General features: G+C 43.3%; 1 protein-coding gene and 1 non-coding gene across 2 annotated transcripts in view; both read right to left on the bottom strand.

Annotated features, from left to right (window-relative positions):
* The window catches only part of LOC137222339 (zinc finger protein 791-like), a 50,424-nt gene extending 40,592 nt beyond the window's left edge, over nucleotides 1-9,832 (bottom strand). Inside the window, exons 1-2 of the mRNA XM_067733409.1 lie at nucleotides 9,688-9,832; nucleotides 5,850-5,894 (exon numbers count right to left, since the gene is read on the bottom strand). Of these exons, the coding sequence (XP_067589510.1) occupies nucleotides 5,850-5,867 (18 nt within the window). The 5' untranslated portion in view covers nucleotides 5,868-5,894; nucleotides 9,688-9,832. The remainder of the gene's footprint in view (nucleotides 1-5,849; nucleotides 5,895-9,687) is intronic.
* Nucleotides 2,369-2,472, bottom strand: LOC137222831 (U6 spliceosomal RNA). Its single transcript, XR_010942622.1, has one exon. It is a non-coding gene; the product is annotated as a U6 spliceosomal RNA (small nuclear RNA).
* Nucleotides 9,833-15,566: the final 5,734 nt, after the last annotated feature.

Raw genomic sequence — 15,566 nt, 5'->3', positions numbered from 1 at the left:
GTTTTCAGGGTGGAGGAGATCCTCTGTTTTCAGGAGAGCTCAGTACCTGGTGGTAATTACAGCTCTAATGTCACAAAGTGTGGGCCAAGGAGGGGAGTTTCTTGCATAGAAGTAAAGTTTGTAAGGAAAGAATATGTTGCCTTCCAAACACCAAAACAACCTAGGAGATGCTGTGAGTGCTAAGAGGGACAACAGCTATTTCTTCATGGTGTCAAGGAGGGAACAGCCCCTTGTTTACCATGTAATTCTTAAGAATTTAACCAGTGTCAGGGCCTTATTTATGGATGGGCTAATGACCCATCCACTTGCCAGGAGCTCCTTTTTTCAGTATCTGTATGTCCCCAAATGAACTTCCTCAGAGGAGAATGTCATTAATGTAATGTCATACCTGTGCTCCCAGAGCAAGGTCGATACAGCTCACATCCTGCCTGCAGAGACTGTGTGCAGTGACAATGGTGTTCAAGTTCCCTAAGGTTAACCAGTTAAAAGTGCATCACATCCCTTAAGAGGTGAAGGCCAACTGAAGCTGAGAGACTGCTGAAACAGGGACTGAACACAACAGACTTAACCAAATCTGTGGGAGCACGATATTTACCAGCTGCTGATTGGACAGAGTCAGTAATTTCCACAATGTTGGGGACTGGGTACAGGGGTTTGTGTGGTGAGACCACAAACTCAAGGTAATCCACTGTGAGGTATCATTCATTCCTTTTTTTTTTTTTTAATTTTACTGGAGTATAGTTGATTTACAACGTTGTGTTAGTTTCAGGTGCATAGCAAGGTGATTCAATTATACATATGATATATTCATTCTTTTTCAGAGTCTTTTCTCATATAGGTTATCACACAATATTGAGTAGAGCTCCCTGTGCTATACAGTAGGTCCTTGTTGGTTATCTGTCTTACATATAGAAGTGTATGTAAATCCCAAGCTCCGGATTTATCCCTCCCCCCAACGTTTCCCCTTTGGTAAACATAAATTTGCTTTCAATATCTGTAAGTCTGTTTCTGTTTGGTAAATAAGTTCATTTGTATCATTTTTTAAAAAATTAGATTCCATTTGTATCTTTTTTTAAATTATGACATTTGTCTTTCTCTGTCTGACTTACTTCACTCAGTATGACAATCTCTAGGTCCATGCATGTTGCTGCAAATGGCATTATTTCATTCTTTTTTTATGGCTAAGCAATATTCCATTGTATATACGTACCACATCTTCTTTATCCATTCCTCTGTTGATAGACATTTAGATTGCTTCCATGGCTTGGCTACTGTAAATAGTGCTGCAACGAACACTGGGATGCACGTATCTTTTTGAATTATGATTTTCTCCAGATATATGCCCAGGAATGGGGTTGCTGGATCATATGTTAGTTCTACTTTTAGTTTTTTAAGGAACCTCCATAATGTTTTCCACAGTGGTTGTACCAAGTGCCATTCCTTCTTTTCATGTTTTAGAACAGGCCAAATTCAGCTATGTAAAGGAGAAGTACTGCAAGTAATCACCTCTTCGCGAAATAATTTTTTGTAATGGTTTTCAATCCTTCAAAGCCCTGTTTAATTTACTTTGGCACATATTATTTACCTGGGGGATAAATCTGTGGGGTCCCATTTTGTCAAGCCAATTTGGAATTGGCAAAAACATTATTTAAGGACTTCCCTGGTGGCGCAGTGGTTAAGAATCTGCCTGCCAATGCAGGGGACACGGGTTCAAGCCCTGGTCCAAGAAGATCCCACATGCCGTGGAGCAACTAAGCCCATGCACACAAGTACTGAGCCTGCGTTCTAGAGCCCGCGAGCCACAAGTACTGAGCCAGCATGCCACAACTACTGAGTCCGTGTGCCACAACTACCAAAGCCCGTGTGCCTAGAGCCCGTGCTCCACAATGAGAAGCCACTGCAATGAGAAGCCCACACACCACAATGAAGAGTAGTCCCCACTTGTTGCAACTAGAGAAAGCCCACGTGCAGCAACGAAGACCCAAAGCAGTCAAAAATAAATAAATAAATAAATTTATTTTAAAAAATTATTTAATTTTAATTTGTGAATCATTAGTTCAGAGCTTTCCTGTTCACTATAGGATACTTTAGGACAAATGAATCCTATGACCGTGGGGTCTTTAGGCAAGTTGGCTGATGGTTAAGGTGAGACATGCTTATTTGTCTCCTATTTTATTTTTTTTATAGTTATATTTTTGGAATAATGTTTTTACTGCAAAAAATACATAGAATTATAAAGGAAACAAATTATGTAGAAATACAGTTATCAAAATATTTTTAAAATGTGCGATATAGCACATGTAGTTTTTATTAACATAGTAAAGTTTACTGTCTATCAGTGGGTCTTATAGCTTTGATAATTTCTTTTTTAAATATGGAAAGCTTCACGAATTTGCGTGTCATCCCTGCACAGGGGCCATGTTAGTCTCTGTATCATTCCAATTTTAGTATATGTGCTGCCGAAGCGAGCACTGTCCCCTATTTTATATCCAGTAACTCCTCTAAGATTATTGGGAATCTTAGATCATCTTAGAAATTATCTTACCTTGCTTAAGTTTAGTGGGATCCTAATATAACTGTATCGTGAGACCCAGTATTACTATTATTATTTTTTGCGATACGTGGGCCTCTCACTGTTGTGGCCTCTCCCGTTGTGGAGCACAGGCTCCGGACGCGCAGGCTCAGCGGCCACGGCTCACGGGCCCAGCCGCTCCGCGGCATGTGGGATCTTCCCGGACCGGGGCACGAACCCGTGTCCCCTGCATCGGCAGGCAGACTCTCAACCACTGCGCCACCAGGGAAGCCCGAGACCCAGTATTATTTGCATGAAGGTTTGTGAATCAATGCAATATAGCAGATGACAAAATTAATTCAGAAACTATGTTGTAGAGGCCCCAGAAACCAAACAGTGCCCCTTTATCTTTTCTGTTGTGTAAATTCTTTTACTGTATTTTAGATTTCCAGTTGGGTTAAATTGTGGACCTTTGTTTCAGTATTTTTTCACTTATTTCCTCTCTCCTGTCCTTCCCTGTTTTAGTTTTTCAGTCACTGTATATACTTCGGGGGAGAGGGTGACCTCTCTACCCTGGTATTTATAAAATTTTTCCCTCCAGAGGGCCTCACATTAATGCCATGAGGAATAGGGGTCTCCTCCAGGACAACAGGTTGCTTTATAGGGTTTAAGGACCGCAGGTTTAGGTCAGTTTGAACTAATCCCTTGGCTGTGCCACAAGGATGCCATGGGTGTTGCCCCCTGTAACTCTGACGGTCAGGAGCTTTGTTGCAGTAGAGACAGGGGCAGCAGCAGAGGTACTTAGGGGTCCTGGTGCGCCCCCTGGTATTAGGAGGGCGGATTCAGCCTGCCATCTATTGGCTGTCTTTCCCCCTCTCTTCTCTTTTTCTGTCTTTTTAAATGACTGTTCTTTCAAGAGCAACACTCAGTGGAGCCACCTCTTGCACAGGGCATAGTCTCTCTCTCTCTCTCACCCTCACTGGGGTATGTCGGGGCCAAGCCTGCCTCTGTCACAGCTTCACTCTAACACACAGATAAATCCTGGCAAAGATATCAACCCAGGACTAATACAAGGAGGGTGCCAATCCCATACTGCTGCTCCCCAAAGCCTAGGAATTCTTGAAACTGCCAACTCTCTGCTGAATCTAAAACTGAGGCTTCGTATGGTCAACAATGCAACACAGGCAGCACAGCTCACAGCACGAGGTCCCTGGCACCTAGCAGCCCACAGCCCCGGCTGCCACAAGACAACACAGCAGGTGAGCGAGTCAGAGCAAGAGAAGACAGACCCACGGGTGGTGGTCATTTCTGGCCAGGCTGCTCACCACACCAACTGTTCTTGCCACCTGCAGAGGTGTGATTTCCATGTTGAGACTGATGCTGGTGTGTCATGCAAACACACACACACACACACTCAGGGTAGGAAAAAGCCTATGACCGGGACTTCCCTGGTGGTCCAGTGGTTAAGGCTCTGCTCTCCCAGTGCAGGGGGCATAGGTTCGATCCCTGGTCAGGGAACTAGGATCCCGCATGCCACCCGGTAGGGCCAAAAAAAAAGGTCTATGACCCACGTAATTGCGCTCTTGGGGGGAGGGCAGGGCTGGCCCCTCAAGCAGCTCTGAGAAGGCTCCAGAAAGCAAGGAAAGGAGCCTGGCCTGGATCTTTATCACGGCTAGGGGATGTTAAAGGAAAAATATTCAGTGACACTTGTCAAAGAGGTAAAGCAGATTTTATCCAGAACCCCTGGGACAGGTACAGAGACCACTGCAATGGGATTTCACAGCCAGGGGGAAATGAGACTAGGCTCAACTCTGAATACAGCACGTGGAAGTGGGAATTCATGGCCAGAGAGCAGGGTGGGGGGCGTCAGTGGATGGAAAATTACTAAAAGAAAAACCAGGGATTGGTGGGTCTGGATAAACTGACCTAACAGGATTCTTACTGAAGTCACCTGAGCAATGGCAGGAGTGCAGGAACCCAATCAGATACAGAAGGCAATCAGACATGGGCAGCTGGGGAATTCGGTTTAACTGACGCAGCAGGGTTTCTGGTAAAACTGGATTTCATGAGGAACTACACAGATAGGCCCAGGAGAAGGTTTAGGGTCAGAACCAACGATTCTCTGGTCAAGCAAAGAATCTTTGTCAGGGGTTGGGCCAGGATAAGAGTTCTGCACACAGACAGGGGCTTGTGTGGCTGGAATGTGAAACTAATGCCAGAGGACTACAGACTTTGTTATCGGCTTTTCCGGGCGTGGACACAAGGGGAAGAGAGAAGGGAGGCGTAAGCTGTCGGTAAACATCAAAAAACGTGGAGTCTGTACAAACACAGAGAACAGACTTGTGGTTGCGAAGGGGGCGGGGGGGGGGGGGCTGGGGGAGGGAAGGACTGGGAATGTGGGATGAGCAGATGCAAACTGTGATATATAGAATGGATAAACAACAAGGTCCTACTGTGTAACACAGGGAACTATATTCAATATCCTGTGATAAACCATAACGGAAAAGAATATGAAAAAGAATGTATATATGTATAACTGAATCACTTTGCTGTACAGCAAAAATTAACACAACATTGTATACCAACTACAATCAAGTTTCAAAAATGTGGAGTCTGACTACTCATTATAAGGACAAACTTGGGTATGAAAAATAGGAATTCACAATGGCTTGTTTTTATATAAAGAAACATTAACAGGAAGCTCAAGAAATGATTAAAACTGTGTATTTGCAGTGGCTGGAGTAACAATGCTGGAGGGGACCAGGATAGGTGGGCAGTGACTTTGCTTAAGTTAGGCTTTTGTATCTCACAGGTTTCTTGAAAATAAGCAAAGTATATACACCCCGTGTTACTATTTAATAGTCTTGCTTTAATTTTAACTTTTGTACATAGGAAACTATTGTTACGATCTAATTCCTTTGAACACTAATGGTTACAAAAGTATAAACCATAATTTTCAAATCCCTTGCTAACTAAAATGACAAGGTGTATCCTAGTTTGTCCCTTCCCTATATCTCACATGGGGGAGGGTGGTATTTTCAGAAATCAATATAACATTATAATGCAACAGGGGTTTGGGTTTAGTTCTTTAAATGCAGTAGAATTTTCAAAGATGTATGTAAGCTTTGATTAGCTGTCCTTACATCAATTGCTTTAGCTTTTTTTTTTTCTTGGCTGTGCTGCACGGCTTGCAGGATCTTATTTCCTTGACCAGGGATTGAACCAGCAGTGAAAGCCACGAGTCCTAACCACTGGACTGCCAGGGAGTTCCCTGCCTTTTAAATTTCAATTTTCTCTAAGGACATGCACAAACACTGATGTAAAATGAAACACATACCTGAAAACGTAAACACATTCATCTCACATCTTGAGGTTCTCTTCCCTAAAAGGAACAAAAATTCTATTTAGTTCCACAATTTTCTTGCCTTACTGACATCGTATCTCTCAATCAACTGAGATTTTTCTTTAAGCCCAAGAAACTAAAAATGTTATTTCCCACACAGGGAATTAATTACAAAGTGCTAAGGGAAACTACAGCCAAAGGGCTGCACTATTCAATGGATAAAAGAATCCAGAGGAAAGAGACACAAATATTGGAATCAGCACAGATAAGCAGTCAGCGTCTCACAGGACAGAAGGAGCCTGTTTGAAAGTTTAACACCCACTAGCCTCTCCTGGTTGAGATAGAACCGCTGGACCAGGTCAGTCCCTGGTGAAGGAGGGTGGGGGCACCTGAGCAACCACAGGGATGGACTCTGGGAGCGCCACACGCCCTCCTCTCCCTGGGGAATAATGGAACCACTCCCTTTTTCAGGCTTCCATTCCCACAGTGAGAAAACTCTCAGTAGAATTCAATTTAAGATTCTGACCCAAAAGAACTCCCAAATTCATGACCCCTAACCCAGGACACAGAACTCCTGTCACAGACTTTCTCAATGTAAACAAATTACACTCTGAGTGCAGCTACACTGTGGATGTAAAACTCCAACCTAGGGCTTCCCTGGTGGCGCAGTGGTTAAGAAACCGCCTGCCAATGCAGGGGACAAGGGTTTGAGTCCTGGGCCGGGAAGATCCCACATGCCGTGGAGCAACTAAGCCCATGCGCCACAACTACTGAGCCTGCACTCTAGAGCCCGCAAGCCACAACTACTGAAGCCCACATGCCTAGAGCCCGTGCTCCACAACAAGAGAAGCCACCGCAATGAGAAGCCCGTGCACCACAACGAAGAGTAGCCCCTGCTTGCAGCAACTAGAGAAAGACCACACGCAGCAACAAAGACCCAACTCAGCCAAAAAATAAATAAATAAATTTATATTAAAAAAAAAACCCAACAACTCCAGCCTATACCTAGAAACAGACCCGCGGGAACCACGGTTACAACCTCAAAAGGGGCATCACCATCCCATCTCCCCCCAAACCCTTTCCGCCATGTGCAGTTGTTATCCCCAGCTTTCCAGGGCTCTGTAGCTTCTCTTAGATTAAAGGCTCCTTCCATGGTGGGTGTGAGCAGGTAGGACACCTGCTGGGCTCTCCAGGAAGAACCAGCTGGGCCTTCAAATACTTCCCTTTGCAGCCTCAAGGGGGCCTCACCTTGAGTCACTGACCTCAGGCCTCTCTGCTCCCAGTCACATTGCTTTGGACCACAAGATGCTATTTTAAATGACCCCAGTGGCTGAAGAATCTACCAAAATCACACAAACCTAGTGTTTATGTAGAAAGGAGGGGAAAATTGTAAGGTTTTTTTCCAGTTCAACAAGAAAACGCATAAGTATCTATTACTCTCATAAAATAATGATATTAATTAATTATTTCCACAGCAAGAAATTGTTTTATAAAAACATAATGGGGGGGTAAATTAGGAGTTTGGGATTAAAATATACACACTACTATATATAAGATAACTACTATACAGATAACTAACAAGGACCTACTGTATAGCACAGGGAACTATACTCAATATCAATAACCTGTAATAGAAAAGCATCTAAAAAGTATATATACATATATTCACATATAAATATACACGTATATATGTATATATATGACCGAATCACTTGACTGTACATCTGAAACTAACACATTGTAAATCAACTATATTTCAATAAAAATTTAAAAAAAACTGTACTTGAACACCTCAAGCCTAAGCCCTGGAATTGCATTTGAACAACCCCCCGCCCCCCCCAAAAAAAACCCAAAACAAAAAGAACAGACCTCAGGATATTACTACGCCTGCTCAGGGAGGGAAGAAAAAAGAAGCAAGAATTTTTAATGCAATGTAATACAAGAATATTTTCTTTTTTCTGAAACTCACCTATTTCTTGCCTCTTTGGAAAATGCTATCGTTCAAGCTCCACTGCTTACATAAATTTTAATTTTTTGAATAACTGAGGCTCACATACATGAATAAATCTTTCCAGGGTGACAAACCCAGGGAGGGGAAGTGATTACAGGAGAGAACACCCAGGAACGATTCCAAAGAAGAAACTCTACCTAAAGGACTACCCATAGGATGTCTGTGCCCAAGAAAGATCCTCGAGGAGAGGCACAAGGATTTCATACAATGTAGTTCTGAAACAGGAGGGAAGAGGGCACGGCACAACCTTTAAAAGAATGACATAGCCTGAGGACATAAACTGATTAGAACATAATAGGTCCAAGATGGCGGACAAGTTGACTTCCACTAGACCTTGAGCCTCAGTATACACTCATTGTAACACACTCACAGGTGCCATGACAGTTCCAAGGCCGAGCATAAAGGTCAAAAAGTGGGCAGTGGCCCAATTCCTGGAAATCCCCACCCCTTCTCCAAAATAGCTGGAATACCCCTCCCACTCATTAGCCTATGAAGTTATCCACCCCTATAAAAATGGCCAACCCCACACCCTGGTGCCACTCTCACCTTCTGAGATGGCCCACACTCTGTGGAGTGTGTCCACTTCTTACCTATCGCTTTGTCTCTCACTGAATTCTTTCTGCGATGAGACATCAAGGACCTGAGCTTCATTAAGTTCTGAGACCAGGTGTGACATCTCAGTTAAAAGACCATGGGTTCAAGCCCCAATCTGAGTTATACGGTTTCAGTTCCAGGTGGTTGGTTTCAGTTCCTGGTGGTTATTCTCAGATTTCCTTTCATGGAAAAATATCCACAGCAAGTATAAATCCTTAAAAAAGAGCCACCCATGACTCTTTAGAAAAAGGATAGGGACTTCCCTAGTGGCGCAGCGGTTAAGAATCCTCCTGCCAATGCAGCGGACACGGGTTCGAGCCCTGGTCCGGGAAGATCCCACATGCCGCGGAGCAACTAAGCCCGAGCGCCACAAGTACTGAGCCTGTGCTCTAGAGCCGGCGAGTGACAACTACTGAGCCTGTGAGCCACAACTGAAGCCCATGCGCCTAGAGCCCATGCTCCGTAACAAGAGAAGCCACTGCAATGAGAAGCCCATGTGCCGCAACCAAGAGTAGCCCCTGCTCGCCGCAACTAGAGAAAGCCCGCGTGCAGCAATGAAGACCCAACACAGCCAAAAATAAATAATTTTTTAAACAAAGAAAAAGGATAAACAATTAAAATATTGGGTCTGTTTGAAATACACCAGGGAGAACGAAGAGTTGATAATGATGCTCTAAATTGAAGACGGAAAGTTGGCTGTGGGAATGAGGGAGGGATGTGGAAATTTAGGGATTTATTGCCAGTTTTAAGAAGGGCTAATCTGGAAATTAGTCTGGATCCTGGATTTGAGACCCTGCTCTCCAAACATTTGGAAAACTCAGGAGAAAACGAGTGCCCCCTGGGGAGAAAGGAGGGACTGGGACCCCACAGGCCACAGCTCCTCCCACGCACGAACCACGGAGACGGAATCACGATTGTCCCCTGATAACCCTCCCCAGGGTCACCACACATTCTAGACGAGTCGCGGGGCTGTGGGCGAAGAGCTGCCCAGAGAGGCTCCAGGCTTGAGTCACCGCCTGCAGTGACGGGACAGGACGCCAGGGGTCCCGGCTGCCGACCCAGCCCCGCCACTGCGACAGCCGGAGGGAATGAGGTCTGAACGGCGTCCCCTGCGATTTTGGGTCCGCAGACTCCTGAGTTTACCGCGTCGGGAGGCCCACGTCCCGCCACGGCCGGTTCAGACTGTCCCTCCTCCCTGTCCTGGGACACCTGGCCCAGCACACTCACCATTTCCCGGCTTTGGGCTCTTCCGGCGTCTTCCCATAGACTCCCGCGGCCCGTGCAGCCCGTATTTACGTTGCAGCAGACACACCTGAGACACGTAAACGCAGACGAGATTCCACGCAAATCGTGGCCACGAGCGTCCACGCAGTTTGCAGAGCGTGGCCCGCCCACTTTCCCCTGCTGCGCCCCTGATTGGGCAGTTCGCAAGCACCCGCCCCCCTTTCTCCTGAGTGACAACAGGTCAGGAGGTCACATAGCTCAGCGGCTATGGCTCACGGGCCCAGCCGCTCCGCGGTATGTGGGATCTTCCCGGACCGGGGCAGGAACCCGCGTCCCCTGCATCGGCAGGCGGACTCTCAACCACTGCGCCACCAGGGAAGCCCCAGCGACGTTTGCCTTTAAACCACACTTGTCACTGGCCCTAGAGGGACAGTGGCGGCTTCCTCAAATCTTTCAGAATGTGGGGACACAGGTGTGCTCAGGGAACTCCCGAGTAAGATTCCGGAACAACCGACGTCCTTATCCAAAGCAAGAGGGGCGCCCTGGTCAGGCCAACTGGGAAAAGAGGGTTTGCGGACCTCCACAGGGCAATACTTGGCATAGACTGTGAGGCCACTCAGGATACTGTGACCCTTGTTTACAAACACACTGAAAAATGACCTCACCATGTGTAATAAAGAGTCTGGCTCCATTTTTATCTTTGTTGACAGCGTTGAGGCCGTCACTTTTACCTCTCCACACATGTGGTATTTTAGCTAGAGAATCCCCTGGCCTCCCAAGCACTTGACTCTGGTGGGAAGTTTGAACCCTGCAGCCCTTGCCTGGGAACAGGGACTCTTCTCCCACCAATCATAATTTGCGAGATGTGTTCAACAATACTCTCAGGTATACATTTTACACTAGAAGGAAATTTATTTTAGTTTCAGAGTGTGTGCCTAGAAATTTTGAAATGTAAACGGCTATGATATCCCTACGGCAATCCAGTTACTATTTTTTTATAAATTTATTTATTTATTTTTGGCTGCATTGGGTCTTCGTTGCTGCGTGCAACTAGGGAAGCCCCTAGTTACTATTTTTACCAATATAACAAAAAACAATAAGTTTTGGGGGCTTCCCTGGTGACACAGTGGTTAAGAATCCACCTGCCAATGCAGGGGACACGGGTTCGATCCCTGGTGCCGCGGAGCAACTAAGGCCCTGTGCCACAACTACTGAAGACTACCTGCCACAACTAGTGAAAACCGAGCGCCTAGAGCGCGTGCTCTGCAATGAGAGAAGACACCGCAGTGAGAAGCCCGTGTGCTGCAACTAGAGAAAGCCCGCGGGCAGCAAAGAAGACCCAATGCAGCCAAAAATAAATTAAAAAAAAAACAAAACCAGCGGCTTCCCTGGTGGCACAGTAGTTGAGAGTCCGCCTGCCGATGTAGGGGACACGGGTTCGTGCCCCGGTCTGGGAAGATCCCACATGCCGCGGAGTGGCTGGGCCCGTGAGCCATGGCCACCGAGCCTGCGCGTTCAGAGCCTGTGCTCCGCAACGGGAGAGGCCACAACAGTGAGAGGCCCGGTACCGCAAAACAAAACCAAAACCAAAACCAAAAAAAAACAAACGAGGTATAATTGACATTGAACATTATATATATAAAAAACACAATAAGTTTTGGAAATGTGGGATATACTTGAAAACTTTTAATATTCTTAACACATTGGTTCAAAACTTCTAATGCATTTATTTATCTGAATAGTTTTATTGAGGTAAAATACACATACCATACACTGCATCCCTTTAATGTGTACAAGTCAATGTTTTTCAGTACATTCACAGATATGTTCAATCAGCACCACAATTTTTGAACATTTTTGTCACCTCTAAAAGAAACCCTGGTACCCTTTAGATATCACTTCCCTATCTTCCCATCTTCCTCCTCCAAGCCAGAGTTGTAGGCAACCTCTAATCTTTCTGTTTCTACAGATTTCCCTGTTCTGGAGTTATATACGAATGGAATCATATGCAGTATTATCTTTGTAATTAACTTCAGTTGCTTAGCATAACTTTTTCAAGGAATTTCTATGTGGTAGCATGTATGGATACCTCATTCATCTTTATGGCTGAATAATATTCCACTGTATGCGTAAAACACATTTTCTTTATTTACTCATTTCTTAATGGACATTTAGTTTGTTTCCACCTTTTGGCTATTATGAATAACGTTACAATAAACTTTCGTGTACAAGTTTTTGTTTGGACATATTTTCATTTCTATTGGGCATATACCTAGGAATGAATTGATGGGTCCTATGGTAATTCTAGGTTTAATTTCCAAGGAATTGCCAGATTTGTTTTCCAAAGTTGTTGCACCATTATATATTCCCACCGGCAGTGGTTGAGGGTTCCAATTTTCCCATATCATCCACAAAAATTTTATTATCTCACTTTTTTAACTCTAGCTATCCTCGTGGTTGTGAAGTGGTATCTCATTTTTTAAAATATATTTATTTATTTGGTTGCACCGGCTCTTATCTGCGGCAGATGGGCTCCTTAGTTGTGGCATGCATGTGGGATCTAGTTCCCTGACCAGGGATTGAACCCCAGCCCCCTGCATTGGGAGCATGGAGTCTTAACCACTGCACCACCAGGGAAGTCCCTTTCATTGGGGTTTTGATTTGAATTTCTCTGATGGCTAGTGCAAGCATCTTTTAATGTGTTCTTGACCATTTGTACATTTTCCTTTAAAAATGTCTATTTACATTCTTTCATATTTTAAAATTGGGTTAGTTGACTTCTTACTGAGTTATTAGTGTTCTTTATATACCTTCAATACAAATCCCTTAGATATTTTATTTGCAAAACTTTCTTCCATTCTGTGGGCTGTGTTTTCCTTCTCTTGCTTTAAAATTTTAACTTTTAACACATACTATGAAGTTTACATCTTAAATGTCCAGTTCAGTAGTGAGAAGTACACTGACATTGGGAAATCAATCTCAGAAGTGTTTTCATCTTTCAAAACTGAAAATCTAAACATATTAAACAACATCTCCCACTTCCCTTTCCCCCAGGCCCTACCAACCACCATTCTACTTTCTGTCTCTATGAATTTCACTATTCTAAGCACTTCATACAAGTGGATTCATATAGTAGTTGTCCATTTTTGACTGGCTTATTTCACTTAGCATGATGTTCTCGTTTCACCCATGTTACAGCATATGTTAGAATTTCCTTTCTTTCTAAATCTGAATAAAATTCCATTCTATGTATATACTAAATTTTGTTATCCATTCATTTTTGATGGACACGTGTTGCTACCACCTTTTGGCTCATGAATAACATTCCTGTGAACATGGGTGTAGAAATATCTGAGTCCTGGGAGTACATACCCAGAAACAGTATTGCTGGATCACATGGTAACTTTGAATATAATTTTTGAGGAACTGCTATACTGTTTTTGTTTGTTTGTTTTTGTGGGGATTGTGTGTGTGTGTGTGTGTGTGTGTGCGTGTTTTGGTCGCATCGCCCGGCTTCCAGGATCTTAGTTCTTTGACCAGAGATAGAACCAGGCCCCGAGCAGTGAAAGCGTGGAGTCCTAACCACTGGACTTCCAGGGAATTCCCATGCCATACTGTTTTCTAAAGTGGCTGCACCGGGCTTCTCTGGTGGCGCAGTGGTTAAGAATCCACCTGCCAATGCAGGGGACACGGCTTCGAGCCCTGGTCCGGGAAGATTCCACATGCTGCGGAGCAACTAAGCCCGTGTGCCAGAACTACTGAACCCGAGTGCCACAACTACTGAAACCCGCGTGCCTAGAGCCCGGGCTCCACAACAAGAGAAGCCACCACAATGTGAAGACCACACACCGCAACGAAGAGTAGCCCCTGCTCGCTGCAACTAAAGAAAGCCCGCGAACAGCAAGGAAGACCCAATGCAGCCAAAAATAAGTAAGTAAATAAATTAATTAAAAATAAATAAATAAAGTGGCTGCACCATTCTATATTCCCACAATAGTAAACTTGGGTCCCAATGTGTGTTTTCACCTTTTTGATAGTATACTCTTAAGTACAAAAGTTAATAATTTTGATTAAATTCAAGTTGTCTTTTTTTTTGGTGTCATCTTGAATAATTTTGTGCCAAATCCAAGGTCATGAATATTATCCTCCATATACATATATATTTTGGCCGCGCCACTGGTCATGCGAGGATCTTAGTTCAAGGACCAAGAATTGAACCTGTGGCCCCTGCAGTGGAAGTGCAGAGTCTTAACCACTGGACCTCCAGGTAAATCTCTACATTTTTTCTAAGAGTATTAAGTTTTAACCTCTTATGTTTAGGTCTTTGATCCATTTTGGTAAATTACTGTATGTGCTGTGATGTAAACATCCACTTCATTCTTTTGCATGTGGCTATCCACTCGTCCCAGTGCCAACTTTTAAGAATAATATTCTTTTCCCATTCTTGGCATCGTGTTTGAAAACCAGTTGACCACAGACGGATGGGTTTATTTATGAAATCTCATTCTATTCCAATGATTTATATGTCCATCCCTGTGTCATTACCACACTACCTTCATTACCACTGTTCAGCAGAAAGTTTTGAAATAAGGAAATGTGAGTCCTCCTACTTGATTTTTGCTTTCATTGTTTTGGTTATTCTGGATACCTTGCAATTCTATCTGAATTTTTGAAACAGTTTAACAATTTCTATAAAGAAGTCAGTTGGGATTCTGACAGAGATTGCACTCAATCTGTGGATCATTTGGAGGAGTATTGCCATCTCAAAATATTGTCTTCCAATGTACGTACATGGGAGGTTATACCATGTAATTAGATCTTTAACTTTGCTCAACCTTTTGTGGATTTTGGAGTTTTTGCTTGGTATCTCTTTTGTTAAATTTAGTCCTAACTATTTTATTCATTTTTATTGCGGTACAGTTGATTTACAATGTTGTGTTAGTTTCAGGTGTACAGCAAAGTGAATCAGTTATACATATACATATATCCACTCTTTTTTTAGATTGTTTTCCCATATAGGCCATCACAGAGTATTGAGCAGGGTTTCCTGTGCTATACAGTAGGCTTTTATTAGCCATCTATTTTATACATAGTAGCATTTAAATGTCAATCCCAATCTCCCAATTTATCCCTCTCCCCTATTTTATTCATTTTTATGCTCTTGTGAATGGATTTGTTTTTTAAATTTCATTTTCAGATTTTTTGTTGCAAGTGATTAGAAATAGAATGTATTTTTATATATTGATCTTGTACCCTACAACCTTGCCAAACTCGATTATCATTTCTAATATTTTTTTTAAAAAAGTGGATTCCTTATAGAGTTTTCTATTTACAGGATACATCATCTACATGTAGAGACAGCATTACTTTCTCTTATCCAACCTGGATTCATTTTATTTCCTTTTCATTCATTTATTCATTGCACAATTGTCCTGGCTAAAACCCCCAGGGTATTGTCAAATAGAAATGATAAGAGCAGATATCATTGTTTCCTTCCTGATATTCAGGGGAAAGCATCCAGTTTTTCACCAATTAAATATAATATCAGCTGTGATTTTTTTCATCGATGCTCATTTTCATGTGAAGGAAATTTCTATCAATACCTGGTTTGCTGAGGGTTTTTATCATGAGAGGGTGCTGTAGGTTGTCAACTACAGCTGACCCTTGAACAATGCAGGGGTTAGAGGTGCTGTCCCCAGGCAGTCAAAAATCTACATATAACTATTGACTCCCCTAAAACTTTATTAATAGACTACTGTTGACCAGATAACATAAACAGCTGATTAGCACATATTTTGTATGTAATATGACTGTATACTGTATTATTACAAGAAAGTAAGCAAGAGAAAATAAAATATTATTAGGAAACTCATAAGGAAAAT

Source organism: Pseudorca crassidens, chromosome 3 (genome assembly GCF_039906515.1).
Source record: "Pseudorca crassidens isolate mPseCra1 chromosome 3, mPseCra1.hap1, whole genome shotgun sequence".
In the NCBI taxonomy this organism is placed as follows: Eukaryota; Metazoa; Chordata; class Mammalia; order Artiodactyla; family Delphinidae; genus Pseudorca; species Pseudorca crassidens.
This window is presented reverse-complemented; position numbering and strand designations above follow the sequence as displayed.